Source organism: Centropristis striata, chromosome 15 (assembly GCF_030273125.1).
Source record: "Centropristis striata isolate RG_2023a ecotype Rhode Island chromosome 15, C.striata_1.0, whole genome shotgun sequence".
Classification (NCBI taxonomy): domain Eukaryota; kingdom Metazoa; phylum Chordata; class Actinopteri; order Perciformes; family Serranidae; genus Centropristis; species Centropristis striata.
The window spans coordinates 27,085,454-27,111,260 of NC_081531.1; the positions used below are offsets into that span (position 1 = coordinate 27,085,454).

The 25,807-nt window shown below is 38.5% G+C and overlaps 1 protein-coding gene across 2 annotated transcripts; it reads right to left on the bottom strand.

The window, feature by feature from the left end:
- Positions 1 to 1,223: 1,223 nt before the first annotated feature.
- Positions 1,224 to 24,620, bottom strand: LOC131986319 (multidrug and toxin extrusion protein 1-like). Of its 2 annotated transcripts, none has more exons than XM_059351212.1 (17): positions 24,593 to 24,620; positions 12,691 to 12,880; positions 11,453 to 11,554; positions 9,493 to 9,561; positions 9,186 to 9,334; positions 8,496 to 8,538; positions 8,317 to 8,361; positions 8,038 to 8,135; positions 6,430 to 6,527; positions 5,629 to 5,810; positions 5,442 to 5,550; positions 5,146 to 5,221; positions 4,820 to 4,889; positions 3,931 to 4,063; positions 3,743 to 3,837; positions 2,896 to 2,959; positions 1,224 to 2,800 (listed from the first exon to the last, which is right to left on the bottom strand). In XM_059351212.1, exons 2-17 carry the CDS (start codon positions 12,877 to 12,879, stop codon positions 2,562 to 2,564), a joined length of 1,761 nt encoding a protein of 586 aa, XP_059207195.1. In that variant the 5' UTR covers position 12,880; positions 24,593 to 24,620; the 3' UTR covers positions 1,224 to 2,561. The 2 variants fall into 2 exon arrangements, with proteins under 2 accessions (XP_059207195.1, XP_059207193.1); XM_059351210.1 differs by lacking the exon at positions 24,593 to 24,620 and adding an exon at positions 12,991 to 13,037.
- Positions 24,621 to 25,807: the final 1,187 nt, after the last annotated feature.

Consider the following 25,807-nt stretch of genomic DNA (forward strand, 5'->3'; position numbering starts at 1 on the left):
TGTCATTTGGAGAGTGCAGTGGGTTGTGGGTGCACTGGCTTCAGAGGCCAGAATGACTTTTATAGATATAGTTCTTTTAAAGTTATACCCTACTTAAAGTCAGTCTGTGATGAAAAAACTTCCTTTAGGAGAGCCTGACTGTGGCCTAAATACAAATAGGACTTGGCTTTATTGTATCAGCAGAAAAATGCGACTGGAAACAAGAAGGTATGTTCATTTACTTTTAGAGTTCACCAAAAAAGTATGTTTTTTGAGGCTTAATAAAGATAGAGTGTGATGGACAGATTATTTCATTTTGAGTGTTTATTACAAATAGATGATGTGCAATAGTTTCCCTTTACTCTTAAGAGTGATGTGCTTGTAAGAGCTTGTTCAAACAACTTAACACTCAACACTGCACTTTGCTGGGTCTTGAGAAACAAACCTACCGTGACATAGCTGCAGCCACTAGCAATGCAAGCATACACACTTCATTTGCTCACCGTCTGATCTTTGGGAACAGGCTATTTCCGGCAAGCACTCATTACAAATGTTACATCACTGATGCTTGAAAAGTTTGAGTTTCCTACTATTGAGTACACTGTAAAAAAACAAAAACTGTTTAATTTACGGTAAAATACCGGCAGCTGTGGTTGCCAGAACTTCACCGTAAAAAGTATAGTGAGTGGGTTTAAATGTGTGTTTAAATGTAAATATCAGCAAAAACTGTAATTTAACTGAATAATCCCGTTGTTTTTAGGGTAATTGTGTCATTGTGACATCATGGTATTTATCCATTAATTTTACATGAAATTATACATTTTTTCAGCAGAACTGTGTGTTTTCTACAGTTTTTGACAGTAAAAGTTAAAGTTTTGTGCTATTCTTTGATTTATGGTAATTAAAAGTGTCTACTACAGTGACATACAATTTTTAATTTACGCCCTATTTTGGATGCAACTTGACAGTGTTTTACTGTAATTTCCACAAACTTTTTTAACAGTGTAAGCTATATACCCAGCATGCAATCTGGTGGTGTAACAGTTGATAAGAGTCTCCTCTTAATACACTATACATTAGCACTACTAATAAACATGTATTGTAGATGTTATAAGCTTGCACTGCATTTCCCATGATCCTCAGCAATACACACACCAAGTGTGAAGTTGATCGGTTGAACTGTTGTTGAGATAATCGAAGGACATTCATACATATATAAATACATACAAACAGAGACTTCTTCTTCAGCCCTACACAGTATTATCATTATATAGCGTTCGATGAGAAGATCAATTCTATTGTCAAGTCTGTACGGTCAATATGAGGCTACTGCCAGCAATCAGTTGCTCTACCAGTAAAGACTACTCTAATTCACATAACTTGTGAATCAGTGAGTTCTAGAGAGAAAAGAGAAGCTGGGAGGGGAAATTTGTAAGCTGCTTTCACGTTTCCAGTCCTTGTGCCAGCTAAACAACCTTACATTTCAGAGACAGAAATGAGTGGTATCAATCCTCTCAGCGTATTTCCCAAAATGTCGAACCACTGCTATAAATAGTTTTTCAGAAAATCACACATGGCAAATTATGTGCTGTTAAGAAGGGTGAAATCTTTATTTTTGAGTTGGCTATAACTGTGGTGCCTGAGCTAGCTAGTTATCTGCTCCTACTCAGAGTGAACAGGTGGATGATTTGCTCCGTTTGACATGTCTTCATTCAGCCAGCACGTCGCAGTGTGAGCGCACAGACCTTTCATTATTGTCAAATTTGGCAACACAGATCAAAGGACAGGAAAATAAACCAAAGAAAAAAAAGCAGCTTTTCTGTCTTTGATGATGAAAGCACACATCCACAGATGTGCCGAAGCCTAAATATAGAATATAATCATGCTCTTTCTAATTGCGGCATCCATTCAGACCATATATTTCATAATGAGAACATATATTTCGTCAGTGTCTTGATTGGAACCCATCTTACGCAGCATGTTTCTATATAAAGAAGACATCCCTATACAGTATTTTTTAGAGTTCAGATTTTGATTGGCTGCCTCGTTGAAGTCGTGTTTCTTATTAGATTTTCCAAAACATGACTAACGTCAGAACTGCAGAAGTGACTGGGTTTGAACTATTATCACGATTAGAGCAAGAAAGAGTTGGAAAACTGAAATGAAATACTATTACTACGATTAGATTCAACTTTAAAGACAATCCCTTCAGTATAAAGTAATGACAGGAAATAAAGCAACATTCAAAATCAACTCAGTTGGAATAATTCCACTTATTTAATGCAGTTATGGCACACTTTTAGTTGTCCACTATCTTTCATTGTAATGCAAATATTATCCTATGTTAAATGCACAATAAATAGTCAGAAGATTTGCAAAAGTGGGATTATGGATTTTAGAAGATGGAAGCTGCCTTGACTCTGTCATCCACTGAAACACCCGAAGACATTTTGTTGTAGGTTTGATTTTGCTACTTGTTTATTTATGTGTTTTTGCTCCTTCCTTTACTGCTAAACATGAAAACGCATCTGTATCTTCGAAGGCAGCTTTGTTTTATTGCTGCACACGAGGTCTTATAATGGTCACTCGTCTAATTTGAGCAGTCTGACGAGCAGCTCGCTGATGAAGACTCCAGCAGCGAGGATGATGAACATGAGCAGCACAGCGAGGCCACGTCGTACCACCAGCTGCCTGACTGACAGAGTCTCATCATCTGGAGTCTGCTGACCTGCAGCCAGCGCTTCCAGCTTCCCCTCCGCCGGACTCAAAGAACTGGATCGACTGTCCTTTATGTGGGCCATTTTCTCATCAGAGTCCAGGGCTGTTAGGGGTTTTTAACACATGGTTAACATTGTGCAACTGTTCAAAAAAAGATAATGTTCATATGTAGCTGTAGGTAAAGTAACTTGTGTTTACCTTTGTTTTCTATCCCCAAGATCTTGTTCCTATCTGTAATGTGGACTCCTGCTCTTACCAGTGCCTAATCGGAAATATTTAAACAGCTACATCATGTATGTCATATTTAAAAGACACAGTAAAACAGGCTATAAGTATCACATGCTGTTCACATTGGAGAAGTAAACACAAGGCCAAATAATTTTCTACGAAAATTGATATTTCGTAGCTTTCCTACAATTTTGTATCCGGCAATGTATCATAAAAACTCACAGGCCACTTCATTAGGTACACCTGTTCAACTGCTCTTTAATGCAAATATGTAATCAGTTGATCACATGGCAGCAACGCAATGCATTAGGCATGTAGCCATGGTGAAGATGAGTTGCTGAAGTTGAAAATGAGCATCAGAATGGGGAAGATAGGTGATTTAAGTGACTTTGAACGTGGCATGGTTGAGTTCACAAACTGCTGATCTACAACCATCTCTAGGGTTTACAGAGAATGGTCAGAAAAAGAGAAAATATTAAGTGAGTGGCAGTTCTCTGGGCAAAAATACTGTCTTGATGCCAGAGGTCAGAGGAGAATGGCCAGACAGGTTCAAGACGATTGAAAGGCAGTTAAGTGAATGAACTAGAAACCAAGGTGCCCACTTCACCCAATAAAGTGGCCGGTGAGTGTAGGTCCAAATAGGGCGACCAGTGTTCGTTCCTCTCAGAAGTTATGTATGGAAGAAGTTTTTTAATAACACCAACCCTGTCCTTTAATTCCTGACCTTAAACAAGTACTTTGATGCCTAAACCTAGCAAAATAGTACCTATTGACAACATTACCCTCTGACAGTGACCAGTCATATTTCTTGACTCACCTCTTCAGTTGCTTTCTTCCAGTTTAGTTTACACAGGAAAATTATAAAAAACACGGACTGTATCAAAACACAGATTAAAAAACCCGACCACAGCCCTGCAACAGAGATGCGAAGAGGGCAGTTTGTTACTTTGACTGAAAACATGACAACATTTGCACTTATTGTAAAGATATTTAATCTAACCTCACCTACAATGCCCATCTTGACAGGGAACATCAAAGACACTCCAATGGGGAACCCTATGAAGTAGTAACCCACCAAGTTGCACACAGCACCAATCTTCTGCTTCCCTGCCCCCCTGACGATACCTCCAGTCACACCCTGTGGAGGCAAAACTAAGAGATAACTTTATAACTATATAATATAATATAATATAATTAAGCCTGGGACTTTAACGCGTTAATTAATTACACAAAAATTAACGCGTTAAAACAATTTATGCATTTTAATCACACTTATTTTTGCACCGTGGAACATTTCTCACTGGATGAGTTTCAGGCGGACCGATTATACTGGAGCACCAACTAGTGTTCATGAGTTCAGACAACAACAAACCACAGTGAACATGAAGGAAGAAGCTGATGAGACGCTTTAGTTGGCCCCGTTGGGACATTTTGTTACAAAAAAACAACGGATGGAAGCGTCGATAAGAGCATGGTTGTGTTGCTATGCAACAAGGATTCCCATATCACTGCAGCGCAAAACATATAGCAGCTAGCGTGGACGCTAGTGTGGTAGCTACACTTAATGGCAAAAATTGCACTGGTCTGTTGGACTTGAACAAAAATAAACAATATTGTTGTTGCTTAAGCTTATGTATTCAGTCATTATTCAATGGTATACTAAAGATCCATGTGAAAAAAACTTCTCACTGTTCTCAGGTCAAATATTTATATACGATTAAAATGCAATTAATTTCGATTAATTAATTACAAAGCCTCTAATTAATTAGATTCATTTTTTAATCGAGTCCCGGCCCTAAATATAATATAATATAATATAATATATATAAAAAGAATGTCCCACCAAGTTGGCTTTACTTTGCTCGGTTGGAGGATAAAGTGGAAAAATTCTCACCGCAAAGGCCTCAGCAACATGGATGAAACCATACATCTTCAGGACATCTGCCACCCTTTGAATAATTTCTCTAAAAGCAAAATTCAAATACAGTTATGGGAATGAAATACTAACTAGTTGAGCGTTGATTGAAATGTTTTTGCTTAGATTAAATAATAGCATTTACCAGATAGTGACAGTGCAAAAAGCAATAAATCCAAGCATATCTTGCTGTCTAGGGTCAGTAACCCCTGAACTTAATACACAAGGAATTATACAAGCTCTCTGTGTGAGGACTTGGCTTAGTTAGTTATTGTTTTTGAGGTAAGAAAACACAAATTTTTTACTTCTCGGTGGTGAAAATGTAACCAATGACATCCTTCGACACACCAAGACACGCTCCGATGAAACAAGAGACAATAGCTGTATAGGGCAAAAGAAAGACTATTAGACAAGGGTGGAATATAATCTAAAGCAAAACATGAGTCAACAGACATGACTCAACAGGAAGCCTTTTGGTGACACATTTTCATCAAACATGAGACATGACTTTGAATCTGTAGGACAAAGCACACAGCAGCCATCGCCTTCCGTCTTGATAAACTGCGGTGGAGATTGGTCAGGGTACATATTTGATTCATACATGCACAAATGAGGGAAAGCTTGCTGGATAGCTTTGCTTGCTCTGTGTTCCCAGCACCAAGAGCATTTCCAACCCGAACACTGGCAGCAACAGCGAACCCCATTGGAAACTGTGGTGGAAAAAATGAAACCAAATCATTTCATAAATACACAAAATTATAAACAATATATAAATGTAGGGTAGGTACCATGTAAGCGATAGCAGCCAGTTGATAAACTATAGACTGAGCTCCCAACTCAACCTCACTGATGATGCCCGCCAGGAACCCCGCAATCTCGTACAGCCACCACTCCAGACAATGCATCAGCATGCTGGGGAGCGCCAGGTGGAGGAAAGGACCCCATTCCTGCAGGCAGCCCCCTGACCAGCCTAGGAGACATTAGGAAGTACCATGGAGAAGAAGAAGAAGAAGAAGAAGAAGAAGAAGAAGAAGCCATACTTAATTGGAGGGAAGCTCAATTTTCAATCCTCCAAAACCCAAGCTAAGTCCCCACAAACTGAATTAATCCACTCTGATCCAGTAAAATGTTTATAGCCCAATATTCAGCCATGTTATACTAAAGAACACTGAAGACCTGTGACACTCTTGAGACTTTCATTGTCTTGTCTGAAGTGCTAAACTGAGCCAAAACCTTAATCCATTGGTGTGGTTTGTGAACGCTGCATGACAGATCAAACAAGAGTCTGCAGTCATGCTAGCAGCTCTGTGGGGCTGTTCTGAGCTTGTGAAACATGTAGTAACAGACACCAAGAAGTTACAGTGTGTTTTGGCTCTCTGGTCTGCTCTATTCTGGAAGTTTCAGGTTTATTTTCTGGCCTTTGCACATAAGACTGCGATTGAATTTCAAATTTAACTAAAATGACTAAAAATAATAAATAGTCCCTTTGTTTCCAGATAATCACCACCAGAGTACAAAGTTTTTTCCAGAAACCTTTCAAGAAGGAAGTAACAGTCAAAATGAAAAGTAGTTTAATCCCCTAAACATACCGTCCCATGTGGCTTTGTGCAGTCCCCTGAAGCAGATGTACATAAACAAGAACACAGCCAGGCAGTACTGCGAGATGGCATTGGCGGCTGCAGATCCACTGTGGTGGCAGCAACACCGTTAAACAACAAAAAAAAGTAGAAAAACAAAAGATAGATAGTCATTGTCAGTCACTCATACAAGGACATCCTCAAATAAAGCCTCCACTATACTATTAAGATAGTATATTGTTAGAGATTAATAAAATTAGCAATGGTCTGCATTATGACCTTTAGTAAAATGCTGCTTAAGGGGTATTTGGCGGGGCATGGAACACATATGCCAGGTACAACACACAGAAATAAGGAGTATCAACAGAAAGGACATACTGATAACGCTTTGCACATAACCACATATTTTAGGGCAAGCAGATGAAAAACTGAAGGACTCTTTGTGCTCCAATTCAAGGCCACGGGCCCAGGTGGAGACAGGCACTGACTAACACTAGACAAGATACAAAAGTGTGGTGTTAGCTTTATTCTTCCACAGGGCGGTGACTGGAAGCTGAAGCACCAAGAGGCTAGGACTAGCCTGTGTGCCAATGTAATGGGCGGACCGAGTCTAAACCATGGTGCTGCCCCAACAGTGTTGACCAATCAGATAGTCGCACATTTACATTGTAAAACTCTGTGTAAAAGTAAGATTAGTCATCCTTTTCTGGGAGGTGGTTGCAGCCTGTGATCTCTGTGAACAGAGAAGGTTGATGTACATTCTCACTCTTTCATTATTGTCTTAAATAAATAGTCAAAAGGATTTTACTATCCTCTCATTTGTTCTGCAAAAAAACCCGAACTCTAACAATATGTTAATATTAGGCAACATGAATGCAAAAAATGGTGTTTTGGGGATTTGGTGCCCCTTCAGTGGTACACCACTCATGTAAATATGGATCCTTCAGAAAGGGCCATATCAAATCAGTGCATCACTGCATGCCGCTCTACAATGAAATAAGATTTTACCCATTTTATTTTGTAAAAAGAAAGAAAAGAAAATATGTTGTTCAATATTGATTCTTTGCTTTCCTCTTCGCAGTGCGACACATCACTACAAACCTATGTCTGGACAGTGCAAACAGTTTGCAACCCGAAATTAGTTTGCTCAATTACAAAGTATAATTCATGCAACGGTTTCTTCACCTCTGCCTGCCGTACTGAGATTACTGAACTAGCTGCAACATAAACTGAGTGCATGAAAGAGGAGGTAAAAAGTTGCATAATGTTGCTGATGGCATGTATATATTATTGCTCTGACTGATACTATAATATCTAATATATTATATAGATGTATAATACAATGATAATAAACTATATTTTTACAGCACCTTTCACACATGCATGATGATCTTTTACACATTGATGGGACATAAATGAACATATTAAAAGCATTCAATTTATAAAATGCAAGTTAAAAATATATATATAATAAAAAGTGCAGCACAGTAACTTAATAAGTACTTTACGATTGAGTGTGTTGGGTCTGTTCCATAGGCACACCTTTCTTTGCAAAGAAGCCTCTGACTAAAGAATATTAAAGATTATGCCCCTTATTATGGATATGGTGGTTGTACTCACGCGACCCCCAGATCCAGACGGTGAAGGAATACGTAGTTGATTATTACATTTAAAATGTTCCCTGCAGCTCCAGATATCACCTGGGGCCACATGATGCCCTGTGAGCCAAAGCAAGCTGTTTAAAAAAAACTTGCCGTTTCAACACATCAGTGCACCTGCTGTTTGTTACTTTCTCACAGTACACGTTTTATTTTCCAGCACACAAAATGATCTGGTTACAGACAAAGTTTCAGTCATTATTTTGTTTCACACCAGTGGTCTTGGAGTCATTAAACGCACCTGATTCTGAAGATACCTCCCCTGCAGCTGGTACATGAAGGCAGCCTGCAGAATTCAACACGAGGCGATGAATGGGGTTAATCACACCAATAATGCAACACAACAACCATTCAATACAGTATATGGATGGAGATACGTAAAAATTTTTATTTTTAAATTGTAGCGCAGGCTGAACTCACTGGCAGAGCCGGCATAAAGATCTTCACATACAGCTGGGACAGGCTTTATGGCAGACAGAAAAAAAGCAAAAATAGTAAATTGATGCAACAAATCAAAGATGTACTTTAAAGAAGTAGTACCACAGTGTAGAAATACTCTGATTAGTAAAAATTCTGCATTCGAAAATAACAGAAGTACTAGCATAAAAATGTAATTAAAGTAAAAGTATGCAGAATGGCCTATTTCAGAATAACATATATTGGATCATAATAATAGCATTCTAGTGTGCATAACTTTAATGTTGCAGTGTTTTTTTAAAACGTTCAAAAAAAGATCAGCAAAGTCTTATATTTACTCCTAACAATACATCATCATTTGATTTTTTTTTTCTCCATAGATAGCACATTTATTTTGTTTGATTATTCAGAATCTGCAAAGTAAGTAAAGCTGTCGGATAAATGTAGTGGAGTAAAAAGTACAATATATAACTTGCAGGTGTAGTGCATTAGAAGTATAAAGTAGCAAAAAAGTGGAGTGCAAGTACCTCAAAATCGTACTTAAAGATTTGAGAAAATGTATTTACTTTCTAGCACTGTTGAATACTAGATACTAACTTGATTCATGAGTAACAAGCGTATATGTAGCATTAGATGTCAGCTTGTGCGATAGTTTGGCTGTGATGCACTAATTTTGACGTGGAGAGGGTTCACCTGGCCACCTCTGCGCTCTGCCTGACAGCCAGCAGAATGGGCTGAGTGTTAATAAGCAAGGCCCAGCAGGGGAAACAGGCCAAGAGCAGAATCAAAACTCCCCTCTGGAGTATCACTCCAACACGCTTTAAGTTACCACTCCCATAAGTCTGCAAGAAAGGAGTCACAGGAAAATAGAATAATAGTCACTCATGTGCCAGTAAAAAGGTGCAATTTGATGCGGGAAAACCAATCTGGAAGCAAACTGTGATCACAGCAGTAGCTGGTCAGGACTGACCTGGTTGTATAAATAAGATGAATTGATTACCTGAGATATGAGAGTATCACATGCTGATGCCAAACCACAGCCAATGGAGATACCTGTGACATTTATTACCTGTATTGGAATGAGATATTATCAGACAACAGTCGATAAAGAAAAGAGAACCAGATTAATGCTTGAAGATAAATAAAATAAAATAAATAGATATGGTCCCCCTCCAGACCAAGGTTATTATAGTTAACGAAAACTAACGAAATAACGAATACTAGAATTGGGAAAACATTTTTGTTAACAGAAATAAAAATACATTTTTAAAAACAAAAAGATAACTAACTGAAACTGTATTTTGTGGTTACAAAACTAACTAAAACTAACTAAAACTATAGTGAAAATGTCCTTCGTTTTCGTCTTTGTCAACTTCTTTCATACGTAAACCTTTTTAGTTGAAATCTATTTAATCTATCTGGTTTTATGACTTAATACATTTATTGGGGCTAATATGGATAATATAAAGGAAATAAGGGCAACATTTATTGTGACCTTATTGAATCTCGCACCCAACAAATAGCCCATTACAAAAAACCCCAACTAAAACTAACACTAAAACTTATGAAAAATGAACTAAAACTAATCATTTTCCAAAAAATAAAAACTAATTAAAACTAGCAACCACACTCTAAAAACTAATTAAAACTAAGTGAATTTGAAAAAAAAAAATCCAAATCTATACTAACCTTGCTCCATACATGTCGAAATAACCTGCTATGATTAATATATAGTTTAACATGATTTCCCGCATAAAAACAAACAAAAAACCCAACCTAATTTACTGCAATTACACCTTGAAAAAGCAATGTTTAGTGATCCATACTGGCGTTTGGTATAAGCTGTGGTGGAAGAAGTATAAAACCACACTTAACTTACTCCACCAGAGGTAAAAGTCATGCATTCATAACCTTATTGAAGTACAAAAAAACAAGCATGTTACATTTATTACAAATCTATTATATTATTATTTGATTATTGTTTTATTTGTGTAAGAAGTGTTTATATGATATGAATATGATTTTACCATTTTATTTCACTATAAAGTGCCACATGCAAATGTTATTTATGGGTTAAATCAAGAGCCTGTGATGATCTTTTAATTTTGAACATAGACCCCATCTGTATGCTCAGTTTGCAACTCAAAACAAAACAGGGAGATTGTCAAAATAAAAGTGTATAATAAATATAAAGTTGTCAGAAAGTGCACAGACAACTCTCTACTGTCAAACACATATACAGATATACAAGTCAGTATAGACAAAGTAAGACAATTTAGAGGACATAAATATAAGAAAAACACATTATTAACCCTTAATAGGGCACTCATTGAAATACTTGCAAATTCCAAATTTCAACCCTAGAGAATATTGGAGGATATTACATACTGCCAGAATGTGTAATATGTATATAGAATATGTATTTTGAGAAAAATTACAAATTTATGACAAAAAAAAAATCACAAATTAATGGTAAAAAAGTTACAAATTTGTGAGAAAAAAATCTCAAATTAATGACCACAATTTTTTTAATTAATGGTAAAAAAGTTACAAGTTTGTGACCAAAAAATCTCAAATTAATGGCAAAAAAGTTGACAAGATTAAAGTGGCAAATCTATGAGAAAAAAATTGCAAATTTATGAGATTTAAAGTGGTGAATCTGTGAGTAACCTTCTTCACTTTTTTCCTCGTAAATCTGTGACTTTGCGCAGATTTTCCACTTTATATCTCTTAAATCTGCGGCTTTCCTTCTTGTAGATTTGCCACTTTAATCTAGTAAAAAATAATTTCTGGAAATATTATAGATGTCATGGTGTCACTGTCTGTGACGTAGCCTGATCTTTGCTGATTAGCTGGAAGAAATCCATGTGGTTCTACGACCAAACAGAGAGACATGTGGACCTCATTTAGATATCCGCTGAAGTTACCAAATATAGTTCTTCGCCCGATAAATCACTCACCGCTATCGCTAACGCCACCCCCGCCAGCTCCGATTTCCCAAGGTGACCGCAGAACACCATGCTGACGAAGCCAATCAGGAAGCTCATCATCTGTGAAATCATCTAAAAAATAAAACAAAATCATCCTCACTCTGTTTCATAACTGCTAAAACACATACAAACTTCACAGAACATGAATGAAACATTAAACCCCTCACGCAGCACACAGAGTAGCTGATTGAGTTATTATTAATAAAAAACATGTTTCAAATGGCCTTGAGGTGGGAGAAAGTTCTTATTTGCTCTGGCAGGTGACATGTGTTATGCTTTGGTTTTGCTACAGCTCCTTTGTAATTTTAAACGTCTTTACTACTTCTCTTTTCTTCTTTAGAAAATAGGTCGAGTGATTGCTGGTGTAGGTTTTTGACAGCCTTTGGCATCAAAAGGTTTGCACAAAAGGAAACTAAATGTCCTCATCTATCAAGTTCTGGCTTTGTGCGATGAATGGGATATATCAAAAAGTGGATACAGGCTGAACCATTTTTTCTCCTCACAAAGTTATAATTTTCTGTCCGGGAGACCCTTGCAAGTGACCGTTATGTCTGTGGTATATTGAAAAAAATTGTTTAAAAAATATCTCTGTTTTTGTCTATGAAGCATGAATCAAGTCTATGCATTTGAGTTGGGAAATAGTGCATATTTAGCCATTTTAAGAGAATTAAGGGTTATTTTTAAACAAAAACCACACTTTCAAGTGCTAATTGAGTACGCAAAATATATCACACTGTATTTGTCTGATTCTTAAGCTAGTGACACCTCAAAGACATGTATTTAGGCCAGTGAGAGGATGTTATCTGTTTTAGTTAAAATGCTGCCACACTTTTATCACTATCAGGCAATTGTTTTTCCAATTAGTCCCAATGGTTTGGAGTTATTACCCTGTTAATGACTGTTATAATAAAGCAGGTGGCAAATTGAAAAGAGTTACTGGTACACCACAGCCCTCATGTTAAAAGCAAAGCAATTTAAGGTTTTTCAAATTAAAAGCAGATATATCTACTTTTATCATTGTAATAAATTACCTGTATTGGAAAGTACTCTAAATAATAGCAGGTTTAAAAATGTACAATCCTAACAATGAACAAAGACAGATGTCCCTGCATTAAATATGATTAATCCTTAATTATTCTGAATAATGTTGGAGGAAATATTAAGTCTAGGTAAAATCTGACTCTTGTCCCATCTTAACAAAGTCTTACCACGGGTCCTGCCAGTTTTAAAAGCTGAACTGTTTCATTCTTGTAGTCCACAGGTACCCAGAGCTGGACGCTTCTCAGACAGGATCCGCAGCGTGAGTCAACACTGCGTGCAGCAGCAGGGAGTGATTCGTCTGTTTTGGACTGCCTATTTACTCCTCTACATGTGTTTTTTGTTGCTAAATCTTCCATACTGAAATGAGATTTGGCAAAAAACAGAACTCAGACCCAAACTGAATGATAGTACAGTACGATTCCCTTTGACACAGACAAGAAGGCTGGGAGTAATCAATAACCAATTACCTGGGTGATAATCAATAACCAAGGCTATGTCCGCCCACCTTACTCTCTGTCTGCAAGAATGAGTATATACAGTAAGCCGGGGCATTGCTACAAGTCAGATCTCTCCACCCCCGACCCACCAACAAGCTGTGCACTCCCCTTAAAACGCTGCCAAAATGAAGCTGCTTGTTTTTCTCTCAACTGCTCTGCGGCGTTACAGATCTGCCCTGTTTCAGAGGACTGAACACTTTTTGGTGTGAGTGCCTATAATTAAACACACTGTATGAGTAACAGGCCTTTCACCCTGTTTAACCCTGGCCTTAACAGGGCACTGACAGGAGGTGGAAACTATAACATAGGCCATTTTTGGTGGAGAGTAAGGTAGAAAAATGAAAGATAACCTTAACAGTTCAGGCAATGAAACATTCTGAAAACTGGTTGATTCAAGTAAACATTAACATTAAACTTTCACAAAAGATCAGTGATTTGCCACAGGTTTTGCAGCATTGTCAGAGTTTTGTTTGATCACACATGAAGGCAGCTTAATTCATTCCACTGCAGCTAGATATGGAAATATGGAGGGCCAGTGTTTTGTGCTGGAGCTTGTTGCAGGAACATGGTAAGCAGGGTTAAATGATTGTGTTTCATTTTTAACCCCCATAGTTTTTTAAACTTTCTAAAGTTTGGCTGAATGGAGTTTACATGTTCTCCCCATGTCATGGAAAAAAATATTATTATTAATATTATAGACCGTTATTTTCTTCAATTTCTTGTTCATTTTACTGTCTGGTACAACTAGAGGTACATTTAGTTGTACCAGGTGGTGGTTTTCTTGAAAATAACCAAAATCATTATCATGAAAAGAATAAAAAATGGCTAGATATCAGCTCAAATTAAATAATAGTTATAATAATACAATAAAAAAATAAAAATAATAATAATTATTATTTATTTTTTTAAAACTTTTTTTATATTTGCCCAAACAAATGTACCTTTAGTGTACCAGGCATTAAAATGAACAAGAAATTAGAGAAAACAAGGGTGATCTAACAGTTTTTTCCATGACTGTATGTGTCTGCTGTGCGATAGTTTGGGGTGTACCCCACTTCTGATCCAATGTCAGCTGGGATCAGCCCCAGCCCCCCACAACCCAGTTTGGATAATTAGTAAAAAATAACGAATAAATTAATGTATCAAAAATTGTTATTGAACCCCATCCTATGGCAGTGATGGAAACAGGGAAGTACTCACTTAACGTCTCTGGCTACATTTCTCTAAAATCTGAGTCTGTTTCAACTTTTCTGCTGCTCTCATTTTGTAGTTTTTGTCCACTCAAGGCGGCTGTTTTCAACAAAAAAGCTCTTAAAAAATCATTAACACCAAACAGCAGATAGACACAGTTAGCAACTGGCCCTTGAATAATGTGAAGCATATAGCAGCTATAGAACCACATGTTTTCCTCAGGAGTTGATAGAGACATAAAACTGAACTAAAAGAAGAGTAAATATTTGCCAGGTGGTAGGAAACATGACTCCACATGAATGCTAATGTGATTCCATAACTGCGGGGTATATAAATAAACAACTGCTTGATAACAAGTTCACCATGATGTCATCTTAATATGTCAATGTGGTGTTCACAGCTTGCCCCAAATAGGCCAAAAAACCCCACAAAAAATAAAATGTACTCCTATTTAGTCGAAAAATAATTCCCCCCTGTATCTTTTATATGTGTCAATCATAAAAATTGCTGAACATAATGCACAAAATGGTCTTTCATAGGTGCCGACCATTGTAAGTTAGACAGAAGCCAAGTGTGGAGTGTAAAGGGGTGTAAAGAACGACAAAGTCCACTTATGGAGGGTGAGAGGGTTGGTGGATAGGACAGACAGAACTTTGACTCAGGAGACTGGTGTTCGTGTCATGTCCAGCATTAGTTATAACAACGTGTTCTAAGTGGCAAACATTATGTTTGGGTATGAGGATGCGTTGATCTGATGCTATTAATTTAGAAAATGCTCCTGTGAGTGGTATTGGAGGGTATCAACATATGTTGTTCTATGGTTTGGAGGATAAATAATACATATTTAATTATGTATTTAATTGCATGTAAGTGAGTTGAAACAATCAATTAAATGTTTTACTGCAATCATCTGAACACTACTTTAATTATAAAAGCTTAGACTTTTGTATTTCATTATGAACACTAATTGCATTACAGGCTCAACATCACAGTGTCTGACTTGTTCCTGGTTTTACATTGTATTTAAATCATGACTAAAACTGTGTTATCTCTAAAGGAAAAAAACCTATACTTCTGATAAAAAAAAAAAAAACTCTTTCTGTTGGGTGTCAAACCATTTCATGACGCGTCTCGCACAGAGATTTATTTTCACCTCACTGAGGTAAATCGTTACGTCTGTCACTGTAAAACATCAGACATGCTGGTATCCTGTCACCTCTTTGTGTTGTATTCTTCCTCCCATAGTAACACGTCTGTGAGGTGTTTCTCTCTGTAAGAGAACCTCCCATCGGGTGGTGCTGTTTTGCTCTTGCAGAAATCCAAACGCTCAAAATTTCTGGCACATCAGGCTGCTTCAATGAACTTTGAATGGATTTCTAATCATTTAATCAAATAATATAAACATTTGTTTCTCCTTCAGCTGAATCAAGTCATTAACCACAGTCGAGCAACCCTGCAACATACTGTCGAACATATTGTCAAACACTCAGTTAATTTTTGCAGTTCCAACTGATTTCTTTGCCTTGGGGGGGCAAAAAGGAGAAGAGAAGAGCAAAAAAGAGAAAGGGAAATTAGCGGAGGCCAACGGGAGAGGAAGGGGATGACACCTAGTGTAGGCTCTCATTCATTTTCCTGGTTCAGTGATGCAGCAAGGCCCACCGGGTCCACCCACCTACCAAATTGTGTTCCTCCGGCTCCCCCATCCCAACCACACGAACAGAATCACACACACACGTAAATATGTTCCACCAACCAGCGGAGCCGGCGTCCGCTGTGACGTCACACTGCAGTTCTTCTCAGACTCCACTGGATGACAGTGGCAAGTCACCGCTTACACATGATGAGCCGTCATTCTTAATGGCGACCGGTCACAGAGTGTGTGTACGTGAGTGCATTTGTATGTGTTTGTGTTTGTGTGCATGTGCGTTTGGGTGGGGTTCGCGCCTGATGGGCAGCGATGGGGTATTGAGGAGGTGGAGAGGGCTTATTGGAGGGGGTAGGTGGTTTGATGGAGGTGTAGGAGGCGGGGGTGGGTAGTAAAATCGCAAATGAGAGGAAATTGTTTTGAGTCACAGCAGATTTGGTGGAGTGAGATAAGGGCTGATGACGGTGGTGGTGGTGTGATTAGGATTAGGGTGGGTAGGGGGTAGGGGTTTGGAGAGAGTAGAAGGTGGTGGTGGTGGTGGGGGGCAGGGCGCATGGAAAAAGGTTTTGGGAGGGGTGAGACTATTTGCACGCACAGTGTCACTGTGTGTGTGTTGGGGTGTGCGTTTATCTGTGTGTGTAGGTAGTGAATTTTTTTTTCCTGACTATGAGAGAGGGGAATTGAGGCAAAGATGAGGAGATGGGTGGTTTAGATAATGGCGGCCACAGCGAGCGGACGAGGGCAGTACATGTCACGCAGAAAGAATAGTGGAATAAGAAAGAGTGCATGAGACAAAAGAAGTGAACATTTGATAGAGAAGCAAAAAAAGGGAGACAGAGTGCAGAGGGTATACAGGGTGGTGGGGGGGTGTTGCAGGCCGTGGATGAGAGTATGGATGAGGGGAGGGACGTTGAAAGAGTGCCAGAGTGATTTTCGACGTGTTCTCTCCCCTTCTCCCCTTTGTTGGTTATGTTGTGGGGAGCTTTGGTGGCGAGAGCTTTGGGTTTTTTTTTGGAGGGAACAATGACGCAGAGGGACCCGTCACGTCTGCTCCAGCTGATAATGATGATGCCTAAAAACGATAACAATAATAAGCAGCTTCTAGTGGAACCCTAAAACCGCTGGCACGTGACGCGTACGTCACACATTATCACACATGACACACTGCACTGGACACACAAACGTGGCTATCTCACGTTGGCAGTGTGTGTGAGGGTGGTCAGAGAGAGAGAGAGAGACACAAAGAGACACAGAGGTGGAAATAGAGAGAAAAGGGGAGCGGGGAGGAAAAAGGATTATGCTCGGAGTCTGTCACCTGCATACACTTGACATTCGCATACGGGACGAACGTAGGAGATGTGTGCTGAAAGTCAAATACAAAATGCATTTATAGCAGCCCCTATTGTATGTGTGCAATCTTGTGTAATTTTGCTTTTATCAGTACTGACAGGAGAAAAAAATCAAAGGCAGCCACTCAGAGAAAACTGAACCCTACTGAGCAGCATTATTTTGAAATGTGGTAAAAACCTGAATGAGACGGAGGGAGGGGTGGGGTGTGGTGTGTGCGTGTGTGTGTGAGGGGAGAGTTGTTTGTTCCACATATTTTTGACCACATTTCCAGTTTAAATCTGCACAATGTCAAGCGCCTCATTTGAATTTCAGACTTTGTCAGAAGGAACAAATAATTGAAGCGTGGACTCATCTCACCAAAAAAAAGAGACGATATAGATGAGAAGTAATTCAGCCATGACTAAAGCAGAAGAGAATTTGCTGTCTGCTCTTTTGATGATGTATGAGCTTTTGAATTTCTTTGGTGAGTCATATAGAAATTACTTGAAATAGTCACAGCGATGCTGCACTCGCATTGTGTACTGAGTGCTATAAATATGGCTTCATGTTTTGGGAATTTTAACTTCTTGTTCTTGAGGAAGGTTGACAGGGAGAGCAAGACAACAAATTGTAACATGTAACTGTCGGTCTCTGAGGTAATTGGGTTACATTATGCCTTAATGAATTCCTTGTCTGACCTGCTACAACAGGCATCATGGGAACACGTTATAATCCCACAGCGCCGTCCTAATGCGATGGACGAGCCTTCTCAAATGCCACCAACCCTGATTTGTCTTCCGTGACTCATCCAGCCTCTAAAACAATGCGGCACCGTGCTGCTCGGTCCCCTCATGACACACTGTCCTTTCCATAGCACCCTTGATGAAGCTATGGGTTTGTCCGTGGGGGTAAACACAAACAGACAGCACCAAAGGGTGTCTCAGGGACAGCTCACATGGGAAAAAAAGAGCAGAAAAAACAACAACAACCTGTAAAACATTAGAAGGATTTAAAAGGACATCTTGTATGACTCAGTCTACAGCCTCCCATTAACTCACAATGGTTATTATGTATGACTGTGTGTTTTAACTGGGAACGTGTTTGGGTCGGAGGGCTGTATTATACATGACTAACGAATGCTTGGAAGTGATTCCGTGCTTTGTTGACTCATAGACTGAAGAGGCTCATTGACTGTGGCAGCTGGTTGACCTTGGAGAGAAGAGAACCTGTTTGTCTCACTTTCAGTTTTACCCTCTGGAGGTTTTTTCCCCCGGTCTGAGGAAGTGAAGCGAGAGATGTAGAATCTGACGTGAGAGTCGCAGGAAGGAGAGCGGCACCTGGCCTCACCTACAGAAAACATACCAGCAGCTTGTGACTCTTTGGAAATCTTTAAATCGATCCTTACACACTTTGACAAGTGATGGTTATAACTTGCAGTATCTGGTTTTGGAGATAGATTGAAAACAAAAAGCTCTGTCTAAAGCACACACACACAGGTCTTAACTCTTTATTGGGCGATGAGCTTTATTTGATAACTTCAAACAACAACAAAAATATGCAAGAAACAGTTGTGTTATTCTTCAATGACTTGTACGAGGAGAACTTGACTATGACAGCGTATTAGCACAAAGTATGAATAAAAATAAAGATACAAACGGGTGGGGAGGGGCGGGTATAATATTTAGAGAAAAAAGTTCCAAACTTACTAGATTAAAGAGATTTAAAGTGGCAAATCCGCTCGAAAAAAGTCCCAGATTTACGAGAAAAAAGTGAAAAAAAGCAACCTTTTTCTCGCAGATTCGCCACTTTAATATCGTAAACTTATTCCTCAAAATATTACCCCCCTCCCCCGGGGCCGTATGTTTTTTTTAGGGTTAACTACACACCACAGTGATCACCGAATTCATCACAACATGTGCACTACCTTGGAAATCTGGACTGCAAACCTGCTGTAAATGTGCAATAAGGATCGGTTATCTCCACTCCAACTTAATAACTGACGAGCAATTGAATCAAAGTATAAAAACATATAAACTCTGCATTGTTCACTATATGAAAACAAAGCTTAATGTACAGCCAGTAGTCAGAGCTTTCAATTCGCTGCCCTCTATGATTCACTCACTGCGTCAAAGTAAGTAAATTTTGATCCTTTTAGCTGCTTCAAGTCAGATGTTACTCTTAACCGCATAGAAGTAAGTGTGTGTCACCATGAACAATAAAGAAAAAATATTAAAACTGAAGAAATTATAAAAAAGTGGCATTTCAGTTCAAGAGAATAACATGTAAGACAAGTAGAGGAAGAGGAGGCTGATGAGGACAAGAAGTGGCCAATGCAAAAACAATCACCAAAATAGTTGGTTTTGTGTGTGTAGTTTAATTATCTTATTTTATAATAAGCCTGATTTAAGAATATGTTGAAATATTGATTTAAATTGAACCAAAAACATCAATGAAACTTTTAGTTTGCAGTTATCTTGTAGGTTCTGTAGCTTCTAAAGACGCTCTTACGCACTTGTCAATCTATGATCACACCTATTATTGATTTTACAATCATATTGTTTTTGGGAAACTTGGTGAACATCTGAAGTCTGTTAGACTAGAACAGTGGTTCTCAACCTTTTTTCAGTGATGTTCCCCCTGTGAAATATTTTTTCAGCCAAGTACCCCCTATCCAGGGCAAAGCATTTTTGGTTGAAAAAAAAAAAGACTTAAAAAGAGAGCGCTGTGCCATCAGTGTCTGATTTATTAAACTTCGGAACTGATAAACACATACAAAAGTCATACATTTGAAGAAAAAAAACCCTATTTCAAACATTTTAAATATTAATAATCTATGACTAAATGTATTGCAAATATTTCTCATCACTACAATGTAGTGATTCAAACTAATGTTGTAAAAACAGTGAGCATATAACCATTTAAAACCATAACTGCTACGCTTAAACCACGACTCCATCTTTGAGTTTTCAAGTGATTGACAGGTGATGCCAGGTGGCATATGACAGGTTGGGTCCTACCATCCTGGTATGGGGGACACTCTGGGCTTTTAGGATCAGGAAATTGAATAGCCTACAGAATATAAAATTAATTTTATGAACTTATACTTATATTTTCCTAAAATATTTATTAAATAATATTTATAAAGGATTTTTGCATGGATGCTACTTTTTAAATGTATATTTTAAAAATCTCATGTACCCCCTGGAGTGCCTTCATGTACCCCCATTTGAGAACCACTGGACTAGAAGGCCACTCTCAGAGTATAGACCTTTGCCATGCAAAGCAGCAACCTCTGGGGTTGAGACATGAAGCAAAAAAACTGCTGTTCCTTGGATCATTTAAGGCTCCAAAAGCGAAGTCCCAAATTAACCAGCATGATAATAAGCCAGATTTGTAAAACATTTTAACAGCAGAAATAATAACGTTTCAGCCTCTATAACCAATTCCCCATGCATGACAACTGTAAAGAAGATTGACTTTATAAAGTTCAGTTTCAATTATATAAGGCTTAAAATCTATCATATTTTATGGGCATGGGCGCTTTGAGTGACAGGTGGGTCCTTTCACAGGGGGCCGGATTCAGCAACCAGGCCTCGTTTGGCCACATCAGCTCATCCACAATCCACGCCTTTCCTGAATTACCCCGGAGTAAGAAGAGTCAGGCAGGGCCAAGATGGCGGCAGCCAGGGCAACCACACTGAGCTTCATAATGGCTCTTCAGAAACTTATAGATGCTGTAACCTTACTGAAAAAAGATATGTTTTGGGTTATTTGAATGATTTAAGTTACTACTATATAAAACAAATATTTCATTATTATTTATGGCACTTTCACTATAATTTATGTATTAATTTTCATGTGTTATATTTAAGTTGATATTACTTGTCCCCTTGCCCAAAGTTTATTAGTTCTTACCTGCCCTTGTTTTGGGGGACAATTGTATGTGAGGGATAGTCAAGCGGATGCAGTAGTTTCGCGGGGTTTCTCTTGTGCTGTGACCCGTGAGGTGGAATGCTGTATGCCGTCGTGCCGATGTTGGTTGTTAAAGAAGATTCAGAAATAAGTGTTGAGTTATCTTGTAGCCAGTTCATCACCCATCAGCCCGAGAGACTGGAGAACGCTACCCCGACAAGAAATAAGGGTTACAATGTCATCACAGAGACGACATCCCTGTTAAATTCAGTCTCACAATGTTCTAGTCTAGTCTCTAGTCCAAAATTTCCTGCAACTTTCCTGAAAATCATTCCAAAACTTTTTCCATAATTTTGCTAAAAAAAAAACAAAGTGCACCATGAACATGACCTCCTTGGTGGATGTACAAACTACTCTAGTGTTAGAAAGTTAATCAGCTGAAAAGTGTGGACACACAAACAAACTTACAGTGTAATTAATTGAAGAGGGTGAATCAGCTCTTCTGCTTTTATTTGGACGTGATCCCTTTCTTTATTCTCCATGACATGATCTAACATCAAATCTCTGTGTCAAGCAAAGATGTAATTAGATCTATTATGAAACAATCTGATGCTCTAAATGAACAGCAGAATACTTCACATCATTTAAACGTCTTTTTATTATGCCTCCTTTACAAACTGCTGATTTGGTTTTTGGGTGATGTGAGTGAGAATCTTTTCAGCGTTGACAAAATGGCGCTTGGGCCAGGGCAGGATGTTTGTGGATGTTTGTTCATGTGTTGCACATTGTGTTTGAACAGAGTTTGACCAAATATGTGATCAGACTCTACAGTCAAAGGTCGCTAACCACGCCACCAGGTCATATGTTGACGATTCAGAGACTCGGGTAGAAACTGTTTCCACTCGTCTCTCAATGCAACATAAAGATTCCAACTAAGTAGATGATAGCGAAAATATTAATAATCAATATGTCTGTCATTGACAGTGTTGCCATGGTAACGCCGTAGAAAAGCTAATAGCTGCTGTGTGGTCTTTCACACCTGAATGTTTCCAGTCTCCTGAAAGTTGCATGAACCACTTAACTAAAATGTTCCCAAAATGAAATGCTTTAAAAGATGCACGTGACCATGAATAAAAGAGTGCCTCGGAATAATTTGCACGAGCATGTGCATGGGCGTACAGCTGCATACATACTCACACACAGGGGGTAGACTGAAGGCATGAGAGGGAGAACACACCAGCGAGGTTAGACGAGGAGTAGCTCCCACTCAACACAGAAGATTTTTAGGTTTTTTACTGCTGTTAGCAGCACAACCAGCTACTAGCAATACAAATGGACTAAATTAATCTCATTCTTGTTCAGGGACATGAAAGTGGGTGGAGGAAATCGGGGAGGGGAGTGAGGTGTTGGGGCGGAGCGGGGGGTGCTGTGTGTTGGTGATGAAGCTTGAAAAGAGATGAAGCTGGCTGGGGGGGAGGACTGGAGAGTGTGAGTTAAACGCAGAGAGAATTTGAATGAATGATGACAAGATCTGCTCCTTATTTCCTGTCTTTTTATCCTCAAGAAGGACACAGAAACCTAATGTTTGTCTTCACAGGACCATCAGAAACAGTCTGCTGTTTCAGTTTCACACAGCAACATAATGTTACCACCAACTGATGGACTGGCAGTTTGGAAATGAGCTAATGCTGCTGTTGAAAGCTCACCTGATTTCCTGTCAGGCTGCAGTATAAATTCTTTGTTTTCATTGTACAGTAACCTTGCGCTAGATGACAGCCAATGAAAAATGAGTCCGTTTAACATACAGCTTTGCAACAAAGTTCTTTGCCTCTGAAAAAAAAAGAAATGTCAGAGGCTAAAGTATATATTTGTGATTAGGAAATCAACACATTCAGGATTAAGTTCCACAAGGAAGAATACAATTAAAGCAAAAAAGTGCAAGCAAGGTTTTTTTTCCTCTTTAAAACTGACTTGATGACCAGAAAGCTTGCCAGTATACAAAAACAAACATTTTGATTTTGCAAAAACATGCAAGATAATTTATATTAGTTCAGTTTAGTTAGTTTTGCATATTGGTATGGTTGATAGAACATATTTTGTTAGTAATCTCATACCATTTTAATCCTGCAAAAGCATGAGAATTTGATTTATTTAAGCTTTTATTTAATATTTTTGTATTTTACAAACATAAAAGCTTTTTCATTCCATTTTATTTATTAATTTTCACGGGCAAAGCATATTGTTGAACTGTAAATGTGCAAGTGTTAGCCAAAAGGCAAAATTTCAGCCTGATGTTGATAACAGTGATGCTAAAGTTTCTCAGTTTATCATCGTGACCTTTCTATGCTTGATTATTTATAATTTAGACTGGTGAAGATATGAGGTTGACACGCTTTTGTTAGTCATTCTTAAAGCTGCTATGATTCATTGAGTCATTTCAACAAACATCAATCAGCAACTCTTTTCTTTCATCATGATTCATTCTTTAAAATATTTGACAATTTTCATTTCTTACATGATAATAAAGGAATACTTGCAAGTTGGAAAGTTGGTCGAACAAAACATCTGATGATGTGACACTTTTGTAGCCCAAACGGTTTAATTGAAATAATTATCAGCAGATTGTTATGAAAAATTATTTAGTTGCAGCTCCAATAATGTTTTCTGTTTTATGTAGATCTGGTGTGTCTGTAAAACGTTGAATGATTTGATTCACAGCACATTCGACGCAGCAGCAGAAGGGTAGCAGAAGGAAATATGTACACAGGATACAGATGGTTGATTTAATCCACAGATTTTATTTTAACTCATTACAAGAGCAGCAACATCATGCTGGCAGTAAAGCCTCTAAACACTAATTTCAGTCTTTCATTAACATTTTGTTCGACAGTTTATGTTAGTCATCAGGTTGATGTCTCCGAATTCGCCAGGAAGGCTTTAAAAGGTCGAATCATTTTGCAGTTTCCCCTTTTGATTTTTAAATTCCATCACTTTTTATTTCCAGCAGAAGATTGTGTTTCAGATACAGAGACAATGCGGCGCAGTCTGTGAATGCAGTTTATGAGACAATATGGCATTGTAACTACACAGCTGTGGGCTGTGATTGCAAAGCCTGTCTCTTTTGAGTTTGTGCGTGTATATGTGTGTGTGTTGCCTACAGGTGACTCATCGCACTGCAGATGACCACAATGTTTTTCTGCTCCTTGAGCGTCCATGGCTCTCTTTCTACCTTTCCCTCTGCTGTGATTCTCATTTTCTCACTCCCTTTCTTCGCTTCTATTTCCCCCTTTACACCCTCTCGCTATCTCTTCCCATCAGTGCTTTCTTTAGGCGTTACAAGCCTGTATCCCCAGATTACATAACGCCCTGCCTCGTACAATTCTGTCTGGACGCCACGGAAATGACATGCAGCAAACAAAGAGACAAAGAAACAGAACGTTTACATTTTGAGCCGTGTTTCCTGCACGTCTGTCTGATTTGTGTGTTACATTGTACCTGAGAAGGCTGGCCACCAGCAGCAGAGCGTTCATCCAGCCCAGGTATAATGTGCCATAATGTCATGTTACGATCTGATTGGCATGGCGAGCGCCACAGAGAGGGGCGGGAAGAGAAGCTGGGGACAGAAAGAAAGAGAGGGGGGGTAATAATGATGATGATGATGATGATGATGAGGGGCCATGAGCCGAAACAAAGGCAGAATGACAAAAAAAAGGAAAGAAGGTGAGGATCAATTTGTGCCTGCCATCTAATTTTTTGCTCTCCCCCTTCTCTCTCCCTCTCTCTCTCTCCCAGCATCCAACTCACATCAATCATACACCCATTTACCCCATCCCTCTCTCCCTCTCAATTAGTCTCCTCCATTTCTTGTCCTCTGCGTTCCAGTCATCTGCATCCAGTGCCGCTGATTCTGAACATTTCAGCATAATTTGTGATGTGAGCAGGTGCTGCTTAAATGTTGTTTCCTTGATGACAAATCTGAATGAACAGAGAGGGAGCTGCACCTTTATTTTGACAGTTAGAATACTTTTATAGGTACAAATGAACATGAAGTTGAGCTTCAATTTAAAAAAACAAAAAAAAGTCACCACGAAAAAATGAATTTGAAGTACTTTTGTATTGACATGCTAATAATTTTTGTTCAAAACTATTTAGATGTGAAAAATATGGCAGGAAATGATGTCCCTTTTTTGTATTTTATGTTTGTTTTTTAGGTTGAATTTAATTTTTTTTGGTTTACAATAAAAAAAAAATGTTTTAGCTAAATTAGCTAAAATACAATGCATTGTTATTCACAAATACAGTAATTCATTTCAATATCTTCATATGCAATGTTAAAGCAAGATTTATGCTAGAAAAAAAATGGAAAAGAATTATGTTTGAACTCCAACATGGATCTAATCATTCATGATTTTTGCTGAAAACACGACTGATAATTTGATATTCAGTGATTTTTTTACATTCATCATGATCAAAACTTGCTTGATTGTAGATTAACCTAATCTTGGATGTGCACATGCAGGCAGGCAGGCGCACACACACACACACACACACACACACACACAAATGCTGCATTTCCATTGTAATTACCCCTGAGACCCTCTCCAGGTCCCTGTGGGGCCTCCGGCTGAAGATGGTCTCAGAAGAGTCCCAGTTGTCCCATTGAGGAGATCATTAGCCTGGTTAGAGTAATCCACAACAATCCGCTGTGTG

Coding starts and splice junctions, on each gene's coding strand:
- LOC131986319 (XM_059351212.1), bottom strand. CDS start 12,879: ATGGAAGATTTAGCAACAAAAAACACATGTAGAGGAGTAAATAGGCAG. Junction 5,811..6,429: donor GCACAAAGCCACATGGGACG/GTATGTTTAGGG, acceptor AATGTCTCCTAG/GCTGGTCAGGGGGCTGCCTG. Junction 5,222..5,441: donor GCTTTCCCTCATTTGTGCAT/GTATGAATCAAA, acceptor TGCCCTATACAG/CTATTGTCTCTTGTTTCATC.